The 19071-nt window shown below is 45.9% G+C and overlaps 1 protein-coding gene across 40 annotated transcripts in view; it reads left to right on the forward strand.

Annotated features, from left to right (window-relative positions):
- ZMYND8 (zinc finger MYND-type containing 8) overlaps positions 1-19071 on the forward strand; it is a 120976-nt gene that overhangs the window by 69605 nt on the left and 32300 nt on the right. For all 40 annotated transcript variants that reach the window (XM_048222199.2, XM_026503669.4, XM_048222203.2 and 37 more), the window contains one exon: positions 10853-10993. In XM_048222199.2, the coding sequence (XP_048078156.1) occupies positions 10853-10993 (141 nt within the window). The remainder of the gene's footprint in view (positions 1-10852; positions 10994-19071) is intronic.

The following is a 19071-nucleotide window of genomic DNA, read 5'->3' on the forward strand; positions in this document are numbered from 1 at the left end:
CCCTCCCTCCCTTCCTTTACAGAAGAACTCTTTAAGGAGCAGGCACCCATTCTTCAAGAGACCACAGAAGTCCCCAGAAGGTAAAATGATGGGGACTCAGTCGAGTGAGCTCAAGGAATTCCACCCATTTTGGTTGTGTTGTTTCTTGTTTCTGGTTGGTTGGTAATTCTCAAGTACTGCTTGTAGCTGCTCCCATCGTGGCTGTAGGTGTAGAGAGAGTTAATACCAGTGGCTTTGGGTTCTTCAAAGTAAAGGCTGCAGTCTCCTTCCCCAGTTCTGAGCCTAACTGTGGGGTCCTAGGTGCTCAGTTGCACTTCAGAGCTTTGTTCTAGGATGACGCAACTTCTGTTGACATACTTGCAGAACAGAAATTTTCTTTTGCCGCTCAGTTTCAGACCAGAGTTCTTTTTTTTCCCTTTTCAAAGATTTTATTTATCTATTTGACCGAGAGAGCACAAGTAGCAGAGCGGCAGGCAGAGGGAGAGGGAGCAGCAGGCCCTCCGCTGAGCAGGGAGCCCGACACAGGCTGGGTCCCAGGACCTGGGATCATGACCTGAGCCTAAGGCAGATGCTTAACCGACTGAGGCATCCAGGCGCCCCTCAGACCAGAGTTCTTAAAAATTTACTTTTATTCCGTGACATGATTCCATTCAGGCCAAGCTAACAAAACGTGGTATGGAATCACATCAGCTCCGCAGCCTGTTAGCTCTCCTAGAGAGCTTGCTTTTGACAAAGTGTTCTAACCGGGCAGCAGTCCTATTGAATCGCTGTTGCCTGAACGTTAATCAGCATGTTTTGCCGTATGCTGGTACCTTTGTTTTTACAACATACTTACACATTAACTCTGCGACATCGCTTTATCCTAAGCTGAGCAGTATGTATAAACTCATGCGCTTAAATTGCTTGTTGCGTTTCTTTTCTTGGATAGACGTAAAATTAATACCTAACTGGTAAAATGGAACATGTTGGTCTGTGAACCACTGTTGGTGATCCTGTTCCATATTACAGGAAACATAGTTTTAGAGGGATCTGAGAGCGTGTGTCATGTGCTTAACTAAGCTGCTGTCTTTCCTCGGGACATAGTAAGATTGAACTGACCTTAGAATTCCTGACAAAATTCCTCATTATTCGAATGGTTTTTCTAAGCGGTAAATGAGATTCTCCATTTCAGTAGACTTTAAAGTCCCTTTTCCAAAATATGATCCCCTTGCCAGCATGTGCTTAATCATTTCGCTAATTATGAGTTAAGACAACCAGTGAGGGGTATGGGTAGAAAGGCGATACTCAAATCATTTTAATCTTACAGATTGTCCCCTTTTCTGTAAGGAGCCAGATAGTAAATATTTTAGGCTTTGTGGGTCTCTGTCACAACGATGGCAACTGTTAAACACTGTCGTTGTGTTAATAAAACAGCCACAGGCAGTGCGTGGCTGTGACACTTGAGATTTGACTTTCACATAATGTGTGTGTTTCACGAACTATGAATCCTTTAGGTTTTTTTTCAACCATTTACAAATGGTAAATACCCTTGCAGGCCATGTAAGAACAGGTGTTTTGGTAGATATGGCCCCTGAGTCGGTTTGCCAGCTTCTGTGATGGACTCAGAAGGAATTGTGAGTCAGTCTCCCCATCTTACAGAAGGCCAGTTGAGGTCCCTGTGGACAGTGTAGGGAGGGAGGTGCCTGTGTTCCCACAGCCAGATCCTGATTTTATATCTATTTTCTTTTCATTGCACCCTAGTGCCCTCTGCTGTTAGCAGCGACGGTAGCATTTAGGAGATGGAGAAGTGGAAAGTATAATTGAGATGAGATTGGGATTTATCCAAAATTACGTTAAAAAAAAAAGATGGTTATAGAATAGAAAAGCCATATTCATTTCAGCAATAAGAATTTTGTGGCCAACATTATAAGACTACACATTGAAATAAGTAAGTTATTAAATAAAACTTTTATGAGAGTTTAGAAACCTTCCTTTTGTTTTGGGGGTGGGGGGATCGAGGAACTCAGAATCAGGTATCTGTAACCCACAGAACTCGATTTCGTTTTCTAAGGAGCAGTTTGCTCAGCCAGAAGCCTTTTGCTCATGGTATCTGGGTACTGATCAGAGTGGTTTATAGTCTCAGTGATTTTTCCTGCTTCCCCCTTTATCTAGACCTCTTGGCCAGAACTGATGCTCTTGCCACTGTCTGCTTGCAGGAGTCTGACTTCGGTCATGAATATGTATTAGGGTAAGAGTCGGAGCCCCTGGCTGTCCCCACCCTCTGTAGCTCCACTATGGGTTAATATTTAGGGAGAAGGGAGAATGTTTTCGCATACCCTTTTCTTGTGAAATCGCTACATACTTGTCCTACAGTAATTGTTATTTATTAAATGAAAGTCACAGATCACCCCACCTCCCAGGCAGCCCTCAGATGATGTTTTCAGGACTTTTTTTCTGTTGGATTATGAGTTGTACTATTACGTTGAAAACTCACATACTTTCAGGGGTCAGGCAGGTATGGGAATGAGCAAGGTTGGGAAGTGTTGGAGACCGGCATGAACTCCAGGCAGCAGAAGTCACGCTCTTCTTCCTCATGACTGATCACATGCGGGTGGGTGCTTGTGTATATTTCCTGAAGTAATACTTACTCTTTCAGTGCGTGACGCACTGGGGCGTTTCATTATAAAAAAGCTCCTTATACCCCACTAACAGGTCACCACCTGGACCTTTCAAAACGCTGTGTTCTTGAAGTATGCCTTTTCTTTAGGGTCCTGGGGGCCTTTTCTTCCTGCTAGTTCTAGCCAAGTGGGAATCTGGGCTCTGTTGCCATTTTTGTCATTGTTTAAGAGAAGCCTCAAATATTTTTTTAAATGTGGACTACCCCAACTTTTACATAGTGGCCCAAATGTATAAAAATCCTTTTGGTGTACCAGATGCCTCCGTGAACTGCTTGGTTCATGGATCACTTGTTTGCAGTATCTGTTGTAGCCAGCTTTGAGCCCCCCCCCCTTTTAAGTAAGCTCTTTGCCCACTGTGGGGCTTGAACTTATAACCCGAAGATCAAGAGTCATATGCTCCACTGACTTGAACCAGCAAGGCACCTGAGCTGTTTGTTTGTTTGTTTGTTTTTAACTCAACCTTGTGTTCTGAATATTTTCCCATGTTAGTTAAACAGTCCTTCAGAACAGCATTTCTATCCTGTCTTAGACTGTCCGGTGATGCTCAACTGTGTGGATCGTCTGTGCGGGCCACCAAGAGTTGTGCAAGCTACAGCCCTTTGAAGACGTAGGTTGCTTCCAAGATTTTATAAGTAGAGGAAATTTGGCATGAATCACGAACTCCTCCGCCTCCACCCCCCAGAGTGCTGGGGTGTGTGGGAGGGAAGGGGCATTTTTTTTCTAATTTAATTCTAAGACTCATGTTTCATGGAGTCAGGATAGCACTTAGCACAGGCTAGGGTTTTGTAAATGTAGATAATAAATGATGTGTTTTAGCCCACACTCATGAATTGTACATCAAAGTATAAAATCTGATTAAATTATTTGTGACTTCAAAGGCGATTAGTTGTTCCTTTGGGCAAGATTTATGGCTTTACAAAAGGATTGGCATCCATGTCAAAGCTTAATTGAAACGAGCATTTCCAAATGTCTTTCTGCTTTTGAAAATGTCTAGCATGATTTAAAAGCAGGTTTCTCAGTCTCCGCACTGTTGAATTTTGGGGCTGGTTGATTCTCTGTTGCGGGGCCTTCTTGTGCTTTGCAGGGTGTTTAAACATCCCTGTAGCCTCTCTGCACTAGAAGCCAGGGGCACCCACCCCTGCCCACAAATTGGCAGCTAAAAATGTCTTCAGACGTTGCCGTGTGTCCCCTGGGGACATAGTCACCTCTCCAGTTTCCATTGAGAACCATTATGTTAATGTACCATGCTTTTGACTTTTAGCACTGATAGCAAAATTCTGATTGCTTAAGTTCATGTTTGAAGCTCCTCCATATTTACATTTAATTTTTTATCATTTTCCCCCTGAATATAAAGTATTCCTTTTCAACTTTAATATTATACAATAAATAGCGTATAATTCTACCCTGAGAGGTAACAACTGTGAAGAATTGGGTGTTCCTAGGGGCACCTGGGTGGCTCAGTAGGTTACGCGACTGCCTTTGGCTCAGGTCATGATCTCAGGGTCCTGGGATCGAGCCCTACATCGGGCTCCCTGCTCAGCGGAGAGCCTGCCTCTCCCTCTCCCTCTGCCCCTACCCCTGCTTGTGTGCTTTCTCTCTCTGTCAAATAAAATAAACAAAATCTTAAAAAAAAAAAAAAGAATTGGGTGTTCCTAAAATAAATAAATTAGTTAAATTGGGTGTTCCTTCAGATTTTTGAATGTGTAAACCACATTGATAATCATTACCAGAATGTTTTGTGGTCCAATGGGATCATACTAAGCTTTCTGCTCCTTTCAAGGGAGCAGTGTTTCTCTGACATCTTACTGTGTTTATCCATATAGTTCTATTTGTTAGTAGCATATAGATGGCATGTGAATGAATGAATTTTAGGAAACATTTCTTAGGGCAAGAAATCTGATTTTATAAAGTAATATAAATACAAATATTTAAATGGATACATTGATTTGTTTTCTTTTTTTGTGTGTGTGTGATTTTATTTATTTATCAGAGCGGAGAGAGAGAGAATACGCACAAGCCGGGGGAGGGGCAGAGGGAAAGGGAGAAGCGGACACCCTGCTGAGCAGGGAGCCCGACGCAGGGCTCTATCCCAGGACCCGGAGATCATGACCTGAGCCGAAGGCAGACGCTTAAACTACTGAGCCATCCGGGCGTCCCTGACTTGTTTTTTTAATGCACGTTTTATGTATATGCGCTCTGCTAACTTTCTAACCCTCAAAACTGTAGGTGTTTTGACTAGCCTGCTGTTTACACGTTCATCTAGGTGGTCACATATGAAGCTAGGGTAACGTTTTCAAGAACACACCCATTGAACCTCACTGGAGTCAGAGAATTCCAGAATTCTTAGCCCTTCGTTTACATTTATTTGTATTAACAAATATATTTTTGCACTTGTTTTATTTTTTATTTTATTTTTTAAAGATTTTTATTTATTTATTTGACGGAGAGAGACAGTCAGCGAGAGAGGGAACACAGGCAGGGGGAGTGGGAGAGGAAGAAGCAGGCTCCCAGCAGAGGAGCCCGATGTGGGGCTCACATCACATCGCCAGGACCACGCCCTGAGCCGAAGGCAGATGCCTAACGACTGCGCCACCCAGGCACCCCGGCACTTGTTTTAAAGATCTTCCCCCGCCAAAGAGCACAGTAATAGTAGTTTTAGAAGGGCAAAATGACCCATAATCTAAAGACCTCTAGCTGACTTTTTTTTTTTTTTTAAATGATGGTGACACTTCATGGTTAAAATTAAGATAAAACAAAACCCAGCAGGGGCGCCTGGGTGGCACAGCGGTTGGGCGTCTGCCTTCGGCTCAGGGCGTGATCCCGGCGTTGTGGGATCGAGCCCCACATCAGGCTCCTCCGCTGGGAGCCTGCTTCTTCCTCTCCCGCTCCCCCTGCTTGTGTTCCCTCTCTCGCTGGCTGTCTCTATCTCTGTCGAATAAATAAATAAAAAATCTTAAAAAAAAAAAAAAAACCCAGCAGGATGAAAGCAGTATAGAAGGACGTAAAAGAAAAAGTCATGTTTCGTTTACCCCCACAGCCCAAGTCCAGTTTTTCTCCTAAGTATAAAACGATTAACAGTCTGTGGAATGTACTTCTACCAAAAATAAGTATGTCTACATTCATTTGAAGACGTGCAGGTGGTTCAGTAAACATTTACACATATTGGGGACATTTCTGTACACACACGATTTTTACCTTTCTCTCTTCTTTTTTTTCCACTCAATTTTTACCTCTTTTTTTTTCTATACGTACTTCTGTGGGGACCAGTCCTTGTCAGATCATGCAGATCTGCATCATTCTTTAGGGTCGTATGGTAGGTTTGCCACCATTTACTTACCAGTGTCCAGTTAATAGACATTGATACACCATCTCCCGTTTTTCTGCTGTCAGAAATACTGTTGCAATGAACCTTCTTCACGTGCATATATTGTGTCCCCAGCACTTGACACATACATCTAGGGGATGAGCTCCTAGCATTGGAACCTTGCTGTCCCTGTGTTTTTTTTTTTTTTTTTTAAAGATTTTATTTATTTATTTGACAGAGAGACAGACAATGAGAGAGGGAACACAAGCAGGGGGAGTGGGAGAGGAAGAAGCAGGCTCATAGAGGAGGAGCCTGATGTGGGTCCCGATCCCAGATCGCTGGGATCACACCCTGAGCCAAAGGCAGACGCTCAACCGCTGTGCCACCCAGGCGCCCCTGTCCCTGTGTTTTATACAGTCTAATTTTGGGTGATATCAGCATCACCAAATTGCTGTCCTCAAAGGTTTTACAGTTCCTGTTAAGTGTTCCTTTTTCCTCAGCTACCCTCAACACTAGGTGTTTTTGGTAGGGGAGGGCCCCGAGGTGGTGTTTGAGGGTTACCATCCTGTATAATGTGGGTGGGGGTGATGGCGAGGGCCTTTCCTTGGGAATCCTGAGTGCATATAAAGTCTTGGGTTGGGAGCAGGTTTGAATTTGGAGGAATAGTGCAAAGGTCTGTGTGGCTGTAGATTCCAGAATGGGGAAAGGAAAAGTGGGATGCGTGGTTGGATTTTATTCTGGGGGGATAGCATGCTTCTAGGGTGGTTTTATTTAATTAATTAATTAAAAGATTTTATTGTTAAGTAACCTCTACACCCAAGGTGGGGCTCAGACTCCCAACCCCAAGATCAAGAGTTGCATGTTCTACTCACTGAGCCAGCCAGGCGCCCCTCCTCTGGATGGTTTTAGATGGAGGAGTGGTATGCCTGGCTGCTCTGTGGAGGGGTGCTGTGGCAGGAGGCCAGGGGACCCATGGGAAGCTCTTATAGGGTCTTGGTGGCAAATGATGGGCAGGGGCAGTATTTACCAACCATTTCTTTCATTATGATCCCATAAGGAGCCACTTTAGACATGTTTTCCCATCCATCCTCCTGTGACTTTTTTTTCTAAAGGGAGGTGAAATTCACATGACCTAAAATTAACCATTTTAACGTGTACAACTCAGTGGCATTTAGTGCATTCACAGTGTTACGCAATCGCCACTGTTCTCTAGTTCCAAAACATTTTCATCACTCCCAAATAAAGCGCTGTTCATTAAGCAGGCACCCCCCACCCCCAGCTCGCTTGCCCCTGGAGACCATTAGCCTGCATTCTGTTCGAATGGATTGCCTATTCTGGATACTTCATGTAAGCGAAATCATACAAAATGTGCCCTGTGTGTCTGGCTCCTTGCACTGAGTATATGTTTCCAGGGGCCTCCCCATTGCAGCATGCGTCCGAACCTCATTTCTTTTCATGGCTCAGTTATGTGCTACTGCAGACACCCCAGTTTGTCAGTACGTCAGACATTCAGATTGTTTCCACCTTTGAACTGTTGTGAACAGTGCTTCAGTGAACATTTGTGTACCAAGATTTGAGTACCGCTTTTCAGTTTGGGGGTATATACCTAGGAGTGGATTCTCATGAAACTTGAAAATACTGTAGATCTGTTTAAGTACTGCGTGTGTCTGTTTTATACATAAAAGGAGTAAGAGTTTTTCACCCCCCCAAGAGCCACTTTCTGCCCTTTGAGGGCGATATTGTCCCATTGAGACTGTGTGCACTAGGCTGATAGCAGTGGGCATGGAGACCAGGGGGAGCTGGGGGTTGTACTTTGGAAGTGGTATGAGGAGGTCTTGCTGAATAGTGTGTTAAGTTGAGGCGGGAGAGCAAGGGAGGAATTGAGGCAGTGTAGACATGTTTGACCTTGAACATAGGTGAGTGGTTGTAGCATTAACTGATATGGGGAGGTTGAGGCAGGTACACAGTGTTTCACAAATTAGGGAGGAGAGGCTTGTGGTACTCAGGGGTGGGCAGGGGCCATTGCTTTCCCCGAGGTGGGTGACCCCAGTGCTGTCCCTTTCCAATTACATGAGGCATTTTTGTCCCAGATGTCTGTGTGTGTGTGTGTGTGTGGGGGTGCTCTGCCCTTTGCTCGCTGGAGAGAGAGTGAACCAGACCCGTCTCCACTGGCTCACCCGTATTCTTGCCATATCCAAGTGCTATGTTTAATTAAAAAAAAAAAAAAAATTTAGGGCATATTTCTTAAACCTTCAATACTTAAGTTTTATGAACAGAGGAAACTTTATATGACTGTGAAATTAAACACTTGTTGTTCCAGTTATACACAATTGCAAAAATAACAGCTTGGCCTCTGTGCTTGCTGAATTCCCCAGGACCGCAAGTGGGGCAGAGCCCTGTGAGACCACCTGCTGGCTTCTCCTTCCTTCCCCCCACCTCCCCCCAAGGATTTAATTTGATTTGATTTTTTTAGAGTAACCTCTATACCCCACATGGGCCTCGAACTCATAACCCCAAGATCAAGAGTTGGATGCTCTTCCGAATGAGCCAGTCGGACGCCCCGCCTTCCTTCCTTTTCTCACCGGAGCTGTTACTACTAAGCCGGGAACTGGGCTCCTTGAGTTCTGTGTGCAACAGCACGCTTGCATACGTTTTTGTTACGGCTCACCCTTTCTGGTTAGGCTTTCTTGTCAGAGTGCCTTGCGGTCGCACACAGTGCTTTGGCTAGCAGAGGACCCTTCCTTCTCTGCGTGGTTGCTCGTTTGCGTAGGAGAATACAGTGTGCAAGGCCCTGGTCTTTCATCCTTCCAGAGAGATTTCAGCCACTGCAAATCTCTTTTGGAAGGAAGCAGGTGGGATATAAGTGAATGAGTAATAAAATCCCAAGACCAAGATTTTATTGCTCATATACGTACATCTTTGAAATGCCTTTATCTTTGATGATTCTCTCTCTCTCTCTTTTTTTTTGGTGTGCCAAGTACCTTAGTTCTGCTTGTTGTTATGGTACCAGTGGTTATAGTTACGGTGCTGGTAACAGCGACTGCCGCTCTCATTGGACGGAATGTTGTGTGCAGGTGCTGGGCCAGACATTTGTTCATCGTTACAGTAAAACGAAGTCAATTTACTATTTAAAAAAACTTAATTCTCAAAATAATTTCAAGTGTTGATTGAGCCTTTGCTAAGGACCACGTGACGTGGATTAGTGCATGTCGTCACCACCCCTCCTCATTTGCAGGTTGAGGTAAAGAGTGCCCGGAGACAGGCCCACTTCATCCCTTTGTGGATTCATCAACCTCAGCATCCTCTTTGGGACCAAAGATAATTATTTTTTTGGGAGGGGGGCTGTGCTTTATAGGCCGTTGAGCAGCATCTCTGGTCTCCACCTGTTTGATGCCAGTGGCACCCTCCCCCCCGCAGTGATGACAGCCAAAAATGTCTGCAGACATTGGCCAGTGTGTCCTGGGTGGCAAAATCACTCCTGGCCAAGAACTGCTGGTTTAAGTGATTGAAACCAAAGCCCTCGAGGTTCATGGGGAAATGGAAAATAATACTACATTGATAGCAAATAATAATACAGTCCTTAACTGATGCCAGGCACTGTTCAGATGATTAATTTTTTTGATCTTCACAACTTGATGAGGTAGATACTTTTATCAGTCCTTTTGTATTATATTATCACTGTCCCTCTTTGAGGCTAGCAGGAGAGGAGATTCACCAGACCTCAGGTGAGGACACCCAGCAAGTCAGCTACAGAGCTGAACTTAAAACCTAGTGTCTGGCTCCTGATACATGCTTGCAACCGCCCCTGTCTGTATCTGGTCTTTCCCTCTGTGTTACATTAAAGACAGCGTTGCAGGTCCTGGCACTAGAGCTGAGCGGGTATGTGAGTTTCACCCATTGGATCCTCACTTTGAGTATCCCCCCATTTGGCAGGTGAGCAAACTGAGGCAAGCGTCCACCAAAGTGAGCACTTTTGAAGTCCCCAGGATGTCCTGATTTGTAACCCCTTTGCCATCAACAGCTTCTCTTAAGGACCAGATCATTGCAAAATCCCTGTGTCTTGTGTGTCTGAGGAAGGCTGGCCATTTTGTTGTCTGGCATGAATTTAATAACAGGACAGTTCCAGTAACGGCAGGCTGTTTAGGCAAAGGGGCAGGATCTCCAGGAGGCACGACCCATCTAAACACTCATTTTGTCACAGGGTTTAGTTTCTGTCCTATCACCAACTCCGTGGATAAGGCTCAGGGGAGCAGTATATAGGTAGTTATAAGGTATTTTTAAAAGACTTGGCTTAGGTACGATTCTCTATTCTCCTATAAAAGTTTGGAACATAGTAAGGAGGGAGATAATTGACCAGCGACGCCCTCGCTCCATCTGGTGCTGAGTTTGGCTTCATTCAGCATCATGGAACCTTTGAAATGGGAAGCCGGAGATCTCCCAAGGGGTGGACTTGGCCTCCGGCAGGTGCAATGGCTGTGACACAAGCCGGCTCCTTCACCTCCCAGAAACGGACGGCATGCCATTTGTAAGCCTGGCTCCGGTCTCTGCATCTGGACCGTGGTGGGGGCTGGTTTAATCGCTATTTATTTTGAGATTTACACCCGTGAATGGGCCAAACCAATTTCAGTGGAGGCTTAGCCGATTTGTCTTAGAGCTTTGTGTTTAATAGAATGACTGGAGAGGCCTTCTTCCTTCGACAGCTTGAACGTTTAACATTGGGTTAAAGCCTGTGCTTGACATGAACGGCCAACCCTTCCCGCTGCGCCCCATCTGGGGCGCTCTGGGGGTCTTGTTGAAATCAAACACAGTTTCTCTCCTCCCCCCCATGCACAAGTTTTATTTGTTTATTTATTTGTAAATCCGTCCAGTAACAATGAACATACTTTTTCAGCTTCGCCAGCCTCTGCAAAGACGGGACAAGCAGGGAGTTTATCCGGCAGCCCGAAAACGTTCTCTCCTCAAGCTTCAACCCCCGTCACGACGAAAACGGACAAAACTTGCACCACTGGGAGCATCCTGAATCTTAACTTGGGTCAGTGGGAATTTTTGGAAGTCTCTTTCTGCGGCAACTATGAATGTTCTTGCAAGTTGTTATGTCTTTTCTGTGTGGTTCTTGAGCTCTGAACTTTTTGGGCAAATTATTTAAAAGGCACACTGGACAAAGATGAAGAGTGATCGGTAAGAGGAGCGAGTAAGGGATTTCCTGGGGCCTGGTGGTGTGCAGAGATGTTTCATCTTGAAGCACCTTAGGCTAGTGTTTACAACCATTTCCTGCCCTTGGCCACCTGTACCTGGTTCTTAGATACGTGTATGCATATATTGTTTATTTTGTTTGTTTGTTTTTTTGGAAAGATTTATTTATTTATTTGAGAGAGAGAATGAGAGAGAGAGAAATCGCACACACACGAGTGCGGGAAGGGGCAGAGGGAGAGAGAGAATCTCAAGCAGACTCCCCACAGAGCGTGGAGGCCATCAAGGGGCTCAATCTTATGACCCAGAGACCATGACCTGAGCTGAAACGAAGAGTCAGCCATTAACCAACTGAGACACCCAGGCGACCTATGTGTGTATATGTGCTTAATGTTTTATATACACACATGCACACGTACACTTGATGTGTATAAAGTTTTATGAATCGGTATTTACTTTCTCTATGTATTCTCTTCTAATTTTTTAAAAAATGCTGACCTTTATCCCTGACTTAGTAGGTTTGTTTTTTCCCCCATTAGAGTTCATTGGTTTTTCTAAAAAGCACTACCTTAGGCAAAAGTCTTCAGAAAAATGACCACCAGAAATGCTAAATATCCATTTATGAAGTTATTTTATTGATTCAACCCATCGTGATCCTTGATTTTTATTGAGCGTCTGTTACATGCGGTGTGCTTTTTAGGCACGGGCAGGGAGTGGTGAGCAAGGGCCCTGCTATTACATAGAGCTTGGTTCTAGAAAGTGGGAAACAATAAGAAAAGTAAACAAGACCCTTCACCCTGTGAGAGAAGGTCATGTGTGCTAACCTGATAAGGAGAGAGATGCGCAGGATGGGGGTGGCTTGGAAGAGGCAGTGGTTAGGGGAGGCCTCTGTGCGGTGGTGTTTAAATCTAGATTTGCATGACATGGAAAACCATCTCTAGCAGGAACTAGAGATTTACAGGCCTTAGGGTAAGGGATGAACTCCGTGTGCTGTAGGAATGATAGGGAGGCCCAGGTGGCCTGTTGTAGTGGGGGAGGGGGAGAAGGTGAAGAGCTGAGGTCCATCAGCACTGGGACCGTGTAGACCGTGGTACGGGACCCAGTGCAGAGCTGTTGGAACAGCGGAGGGATGTGAACTGACTGAGCATTTTAGAAGGACCATGCTGGGTGCTGTGTTGAGAAGAGCCTATGGCAGCTATCTTCCCCATGGTCAGTTCCTTCACTCCCCTCCAGGGGACTCTTGACAATGTCTGGAGACATTTCTGGTTGTCACACCTGAGAAGGGAGGCTCGAGAATCCAGGGTTTTAGGAAGGGAGGGAGGGGCAGCCCCCTGTAGGGAGTGATGCCCACGTGTGAATTCACAGCCCCTGGAGGCCCTGTGCTCTCCAGGTTGGTCTTCTCCTGCAATGCCCTTTCAGATGGAGGGATGGAGGTCTGAAGGGGAGGTTGCAGGTGCCCAGGATTGCAGAGGCGGTAGGCGGCAGGGCTGGAGGAAGCCTGTGTCTCCACGGAGCCTAGAGCCTGGCTCACACTGGTGCCCCCCCCCCCCCATTAGTGCAGCCTGGATGTGGTCCAGCAGGCAGAGTGGTAACTTTTGGGGCTGCAGCTCAGATTGGCTGGTGTGAATTGCTCACTTGCACAAAAGGGGACCCGTTTGCTCCCTTGGGGGATGTTCGTTGATCTCAGCAATGTGGTTTGCTTTCTCACACCCTCCCTCCACCTCCGCACCCTGAAAAGGAACACTGTGCAGAGGCAGGTCTCATGGTCACGTTTCTTCTCTGCCAGTCATGTGTGGCAAGAATAGCTCCTTCCCTAAGCCCGGCGGTCTTGGACATCCTTATGATGGTTGGGGGCCTTTCGGTTTGGCTTACCCGTGGTGGCAATGAAGGATTTCTTCCTGTTTTGTGTGCTGGTGGGTGGGCATGGCGGGACCCGAGGCTCTCCTGTGCAGAACACCCCCCCCCCCCAGCTCCTTCTGTTCTAGGACACACGCCTTGTTTGTCAGTGGGAATGAAAGCATTGGGAATGTGGGTGTTTTATGGGCTGGCATTTCCGTTACCTAACGGGAAGAGGATCAGAGAGGGACTGGTGAAAAGTGTCATGGCTGAGTAGAAGGGTCAGACAGTGGAGGGGAGTTCTAAATAATCCTCAAGAGCTCGTCCGGGGATGGGGCAGGTGCTTTACATGGGACTTCTTTTTTTGTTTTTTCTTTTTAAGTAGGCTCCACACCCAGCTTGGAGCCCAGTGTAGGGCTTGAACTCATGACCCTGAGATCAAGACCTGAGCTGAGATCAAGAGTCGGACACTTAACGGACTGAGCCACCCAGGTGCCCCATGGGGCCTTTTTTAATGTCTGGCATCCATGTAACTACTTTGAGCAGACAGAAGTGAGACCGTGCTGGGGATGCTGACAACATTATTATATCTAACAAAACGGTATTTCATTAAAAAAAAAAAAACTGGAAAAGATAAAATTAGAGAGATGGAAACCGTGAGTGATTGTTGGGGGGGGGGCGTTGTTAGGGGAGAGGGTTTGACTACAAACCACAAAGGGATTCTTTGGCTGATGACCTTGTTCTGCTTTCTGTGTGTGGTGGTGGTTACACATACCTGTATGCAGCTGTTAAAACTCCTCCAACTGTATTTCCCCCCAGATTTTACTCTCTGTAAATTAAAACTATTAAAAAAAAAAAAAGCAGACTTCAAGATAGATAACAGCCCCATTTCAATGAAGTTAAAACTGAGGTACGGAGAAGCAAAGGTATCTACCCTGCCAGCATCACGTGGTTCCCGGTCATGTTCGGCCTGTCGACTCAGGCCTGTCTGCCTTTTGGTTTATGCTCTTAGCCATGATACGTGAACTGACACGCTGCAAGATGATGCCGTGTTTGGATGGTGGCGGGCCCTGGACACTGCCTCTCGTGCGCTTGGCTGAGTCGGCCTAGCTGTAGGGGTCAGGGGGTGAGGTGATGATTTCGAACGGGCAGTCCCATGGAGGACACATTGCTTTTCTGAAGGGCGCAGTTCCCCCCGGTTGAACCTGTGTTGTCAAACTCTGAATTTTCAAGAAAACACAGTAACGCAGATTTTTATATGAACTCCCCTCGTTTTTAAAAGCTGGCAGTCAATTGCATTAAAAATGGAAACTCTTTTTTGTCAAAACAAATAAAACCAGCCCAAAATACGAAAACCTACCCATGGGTCATCAGTTGGATACGTGATTCTTGGTATTAATTTTGGCCCATGACAAAGGGGAGGGCTTCCACAGAGACTGTTCTCGCCCTGCTTGCTAACGCACAGGCCCCTCCCTCATTTGCTGTCTCAGGCCTCCTGGCTGCTCAAAAACAAGGAGCTGAAGCCTGGTGGACGGTTATAGCCCCTTTCTGTGACTGTATGGAAACTAGGTCCTAAATAAGAATGAGAGGAGGAAGGCCTGATTATTTTCTTCTTCAAGACTCCCGTTTGCTTCCCGGGGAATCTTGTCTCCTCTTCTCACACAGGGTGTTTGCTTTGGGCTGAACAAACACAGCAGTTCTGTGATCTTGTTGGTGACACAGATGTGTCTGGATGCTGTGTCAGGGATGCTGACAGCAGTGGGACGTTGTCAGGCCCAGAGCGTGGCTGCTTGTTTATTCTTCTGCTGTCACTGAAGGGCGAGTGCCTTTCTTTCTCAGGATAGAGTGATACCTTGAAGTCAGGCATCCTTTGAGAGCATGGATGCAATGCTGGGGGCCCAGGCTTCCCACAGGTAGCTTTGATTTACTCCTCCTCTCTCCCCCAGTGGGTGAGGTGAGGAAGATCTCTGCTTGGCTTTGATTGATAAGAGATATTTGCCAGGGTCTCTGGTCTGGATATTGTTCCCTCGAAGAACCACCATTTTGTAGCTCCTGGAAGTCCATCCATCATAGTCACCCAGCAGCTTTTGAACAAAGGAAATCTTTTTCTTTTCTTTTCTTTTCTTTTCTTTTCTTTTCTTTTCTTTTCTTTTTTCTTTTTTCTTTTTTCTTTTTTTTCTTCAGATGGGAGCTCCTGAGAGGTGGGGTGGGGGGGATGCAGAAGGAAAGGGAGAGGGAGAGTCCCAAGCAACCTAGAGCCTGTTGCGGGGCTTGATCTCATAACCCTGAGATAATGACCTGAGCCAAAATCAAGAGTGGGACGCTTAACCGACTGAGCCACCCAGGCGCCCCAAGAAATCTATTTTTGTTTTTAAGATTTTATTTATTTATTTGACAGACAGCCAGCGAGAGAGGGAACACAAGCAGAGGGAGTGGAAGAGGGAGAAGCAGGCTTCCCACTGAGCAAGGAGCTTGGTGTGGGGCTCGATCCCACGACCCTGGGATCACGCCCTGAGCCGAAGTCAGACGCTTAACAATTGAGCCACCCAGGCGCCCCTATTTTTTTTTTTTAATTGAAAAAGATGTGCTTATATTTTTCTTGTAAAAAGTTTATTTTATTTTTATGAGTCATGAAGGCACATGGTAAGAGAAATTTCAAAGGACAGAAAGATGTTTAATGAAAAGCCAGCCTGTCTGTAACCTCTGATCCCCCTCTCTGTGCCCCTCCCAACAAGTGACCATGGTTCCCTCTTTTTAGTCTCCTTGGAGAGCTCTTCTGTATATACGCCAGGAGTTTGCAACCTGGGTGACTTTTGTCCCCTAGGGGGACATTTGGCAATCTCTGGAGATGTTATTTTATTATTATTTTTTTAATGATTTTTTATTATATTATGTTAGTCACCATACAGTACATCCCCGGTTTCCGATGTAAGGCTCGATGATTCATTAGTTGTGTATAACACCCAGTGCACCATGCAATACGTGCCCTCCTTACTACCCATCACCGGTCTATCCCATTCCCCCACCCCCCTCCCCTCTGAAGTCCTCAGTTTGTTTCTCATAGTCCATAGTCTCTCATGTTTCATTCCCCCTTCTGATTACCCCCTCTTTCTTTATCCCTTTCTTCCCCTACCGATCATCCTAGTTCTTATGTTCCATAGATGAGAGAAATCATATGATAGTTGTCTCTCTCTGCTTGACTTATTTCACTTAGCATTATGGAGATGTTATTTTTAAGTGATCTCCACACTCAGTGTGGAGCGTTGAGATCAAGAGGGGCACGCTCCACCGGCGGAGACAGCCGGGCGCACCCCTAGAGACGTCTTTGTGGTCACAGCTGGGATATGGGTGCTACTGGGCTCTGCTGGGTGTAGGCCAGGAAAGTGCTCAACATCCTACAATGTGCAGGCAGCCACCACTGCCCCACCTCCCTAGCCCCCCACAAAGACCCCAAATACCAAAAGTGCCAACACTGAGAAACCCCAAGAACACACATTCAGATCTGTGTGTTTTTCTTTTCTCCCTACATCCAGTGCCAATGTGTTCTGCCGATTGTCACCTTCGTTTTTTTTTTTCTTTCTTTCTTTTTTTTGATTTTTTAGAAAAAAAATTTTCAAGACTTTATTCATTTGAGGGGCAGGGAAGGGGGTGCATGAGGGACATAGGGAGAAGCAGCCTCCCCGCTGAGCAGGGAGCCCCACACGGGACTCGATCGCAGGACCCTGGGATCATGACCTGAGCTGAAGGCAGACACTTAACCCACTGAGCCACCCAGGTGCCCCGTCACCTTCGTGTTCATTAAACAGGTTGGCTTTTCCAGAACAGCACATGAAGGTCTGCTACGGTTTTATTTTAGCAGTGGCGTTTTGTTCCATTTCAATGTGAAGTGTTGATTTACTTACCCAGGCACCTTCTGTAGTGGCTCTAGGTTGTTCTGCTGTTGAAAATAGCTGCTGTGAAGACCCTTTTGGCCCATGTGGGAGTGTAGCCATAGGATGAGTTCCTAGAAGTAGAATCTCTGGTCAGAGGCCATGTGTGGTTGACGTTTTGAGAGAGGCTGCCAGATTGCCCTCTGAAGGGATGCTTCTGATTTATGCTCCCTCCAGAAATGTAAGGTCGTGTCTCTTTCTCTAGCATTGGTACTTTTTTCTCCCCGGTTTCCATTTATAGCCTAAGTTGTCTTCGCATCAGCCGAGAAGTTCAAAATGTTGGCAGCAAAGGTGGATTCTGAAGGTATTCCCGATATAGAAGGGCAGGGGTGGAAGAAGTCCCGATAAGCCGCTCTTACAGCTAAACGAGAAAGAGAAGCTCTTTTTTTCTCCCTGTGGAGGAGAGGGAGACTCAAAATGCAGCAGAAAATTCGAGAAAGTTAATTAGATTTGGCTAAACTCCTGAAGGTCTGCTCCCAGGGACTTGATCCCAGCGCCCCCTGGCTTTTGGTGGTTTCTTGTTAGAATAAACATTACTGTAGCTTATTGACTGGAGAAACCTTAACTGTAAAATGAGGTGCTCTACGTTCTTTTCATTCCTCTTGATTATGAGTATTTCAGAGTTCAGCCTTTTTAGGCTAAAGTTAAGAGATTGCATTTACTGTTAGACACACAGTTACACACGCACACACGTGTACACACACACACACACATACACACAGGAGTATTCCAGCAAGGTGTAGGTCTCAATGAGCCCTAGGTTTTGAAGGTTTTAACACAGGTATACAAAGGTTAAGGCAAATCAGGAGGAGTTTTTTTTTTTTTTCTTAAAGATTTATTTATGTATTAGGGCGTGAGCAGGGGGGATGGGCAGAAGGAGGTGGCGGGGGTGGGGTGGGGGAGAGAAGCAAACTCCCCATTGAGCATGGAGCCTGGCTCTGGGGCTCGATCTCACAACCCTGAGATCATGACCTGAGTCTTAACTGGCTGAGCCATCCAGGCGCCCCAGGAGGAGTTTCTTTCTTTCTTTTTTTTTTTTAAAGATTTTATTTATTTATTCGACAGAGAGAGAGACAGCCAGTGAGAGAGGGAACACAAGCAGGGGGAGTGGGAGAGGAAGAAGCAGGCTCATAGCGGAGGAGCCTGATGTGGGGCTCGATCCCAGAACGCCGGGATCACGCCCTGAGCCGAAGGCAGACGCTTAACTGCTGTGCCACCCAGGCGCCCCAGGAGTTTCTTTTTTTAACTCACGTAGAAGATTGGACTAATACAAGGGTTCTCAGCCTTAGCTGCTAGTTAGAATCATCTGGGGTACTTTTTTTTTTATCTTATTATTTTTTTTTAAGTAGGCTCCATGCCTAGTGTGAGGCTTGAACTCATGACCCTGAGATCAAGAGTCACATGCTCAACGGACTGAGCCTGCCTGGCGCCCCGTCTGGAGTACTTTTAAAGGGCCAGTGTACAGACCTTCCCCCTGGCCATTTAATTCACATACTCTGGGAGGGGGACCAGGGCACTAGGATTTTTTTTTTTTTTTTTTTAAAGCTCTATAGGTGATTTCATTGTGCGGACAAGATTAGCAGTCAGTGCATTACAGATGGGGATGGCAAATTTTATGGTCTTTGGACCAAATCTGGCCCCGCAGCTGCTTTTGCAAATAAAGTTTTATTGGAACACAGTGTCATCAGTTTGTTTACATATTATTTATGGCTACTTTGACATCAGAGCCTATATGACCTGCAGAACCCAATTTTCTCTGGCGTTTTACAGAGAAGGGTTGCTGACTCCTGGTAGAGTAGGTGGTGGTGTTTTGGTAACTGCTATTTGAAACATATTGAGGACACCGATGGAAAGTGGTTTTGTGAGATATTTATTTTACAACTTTGTACTTGAAGGACTGCCTTTTCCCTTAGGAATCCAGCCTGCTTTCTCATTTCTGAAAGTGGAAGTTATGAGACAGGCTTCATATCCTTCCCCCTTTCCTGTCACATCCACATCTTAACTGTTGAACTCTTAAATCCTCCTCATACGGCTCTTGAATTGGAGGTTTCTTTTTTCTGGCGGTTTCCCTGGTCCTCTTCCTCCTCCTTTCCGCCCCTGGCTGTTTTATTACTGTTTCACTCTCTGTGTTCGCTTGTAAGGTGCTTCTCCGGCA

The sequence above is a fragment of the Ursus arctos genome, unplaced genomic scaffold (genome assembly GCF_023065955.2).
Source record: "Ursus arctos isolate Adak ecotype North America unplaced genomic scaffold, UrsArc2.0 scaffold_16, whole genome shotgun sequence".
In the NCBI taxonomy this organism is placed as follows: domain Eukaryota; kingdom Metazoa; phylum Chordata; class Mammalia; order Carnivora; family Ursidae; genus Ursus; species Ursus arctos.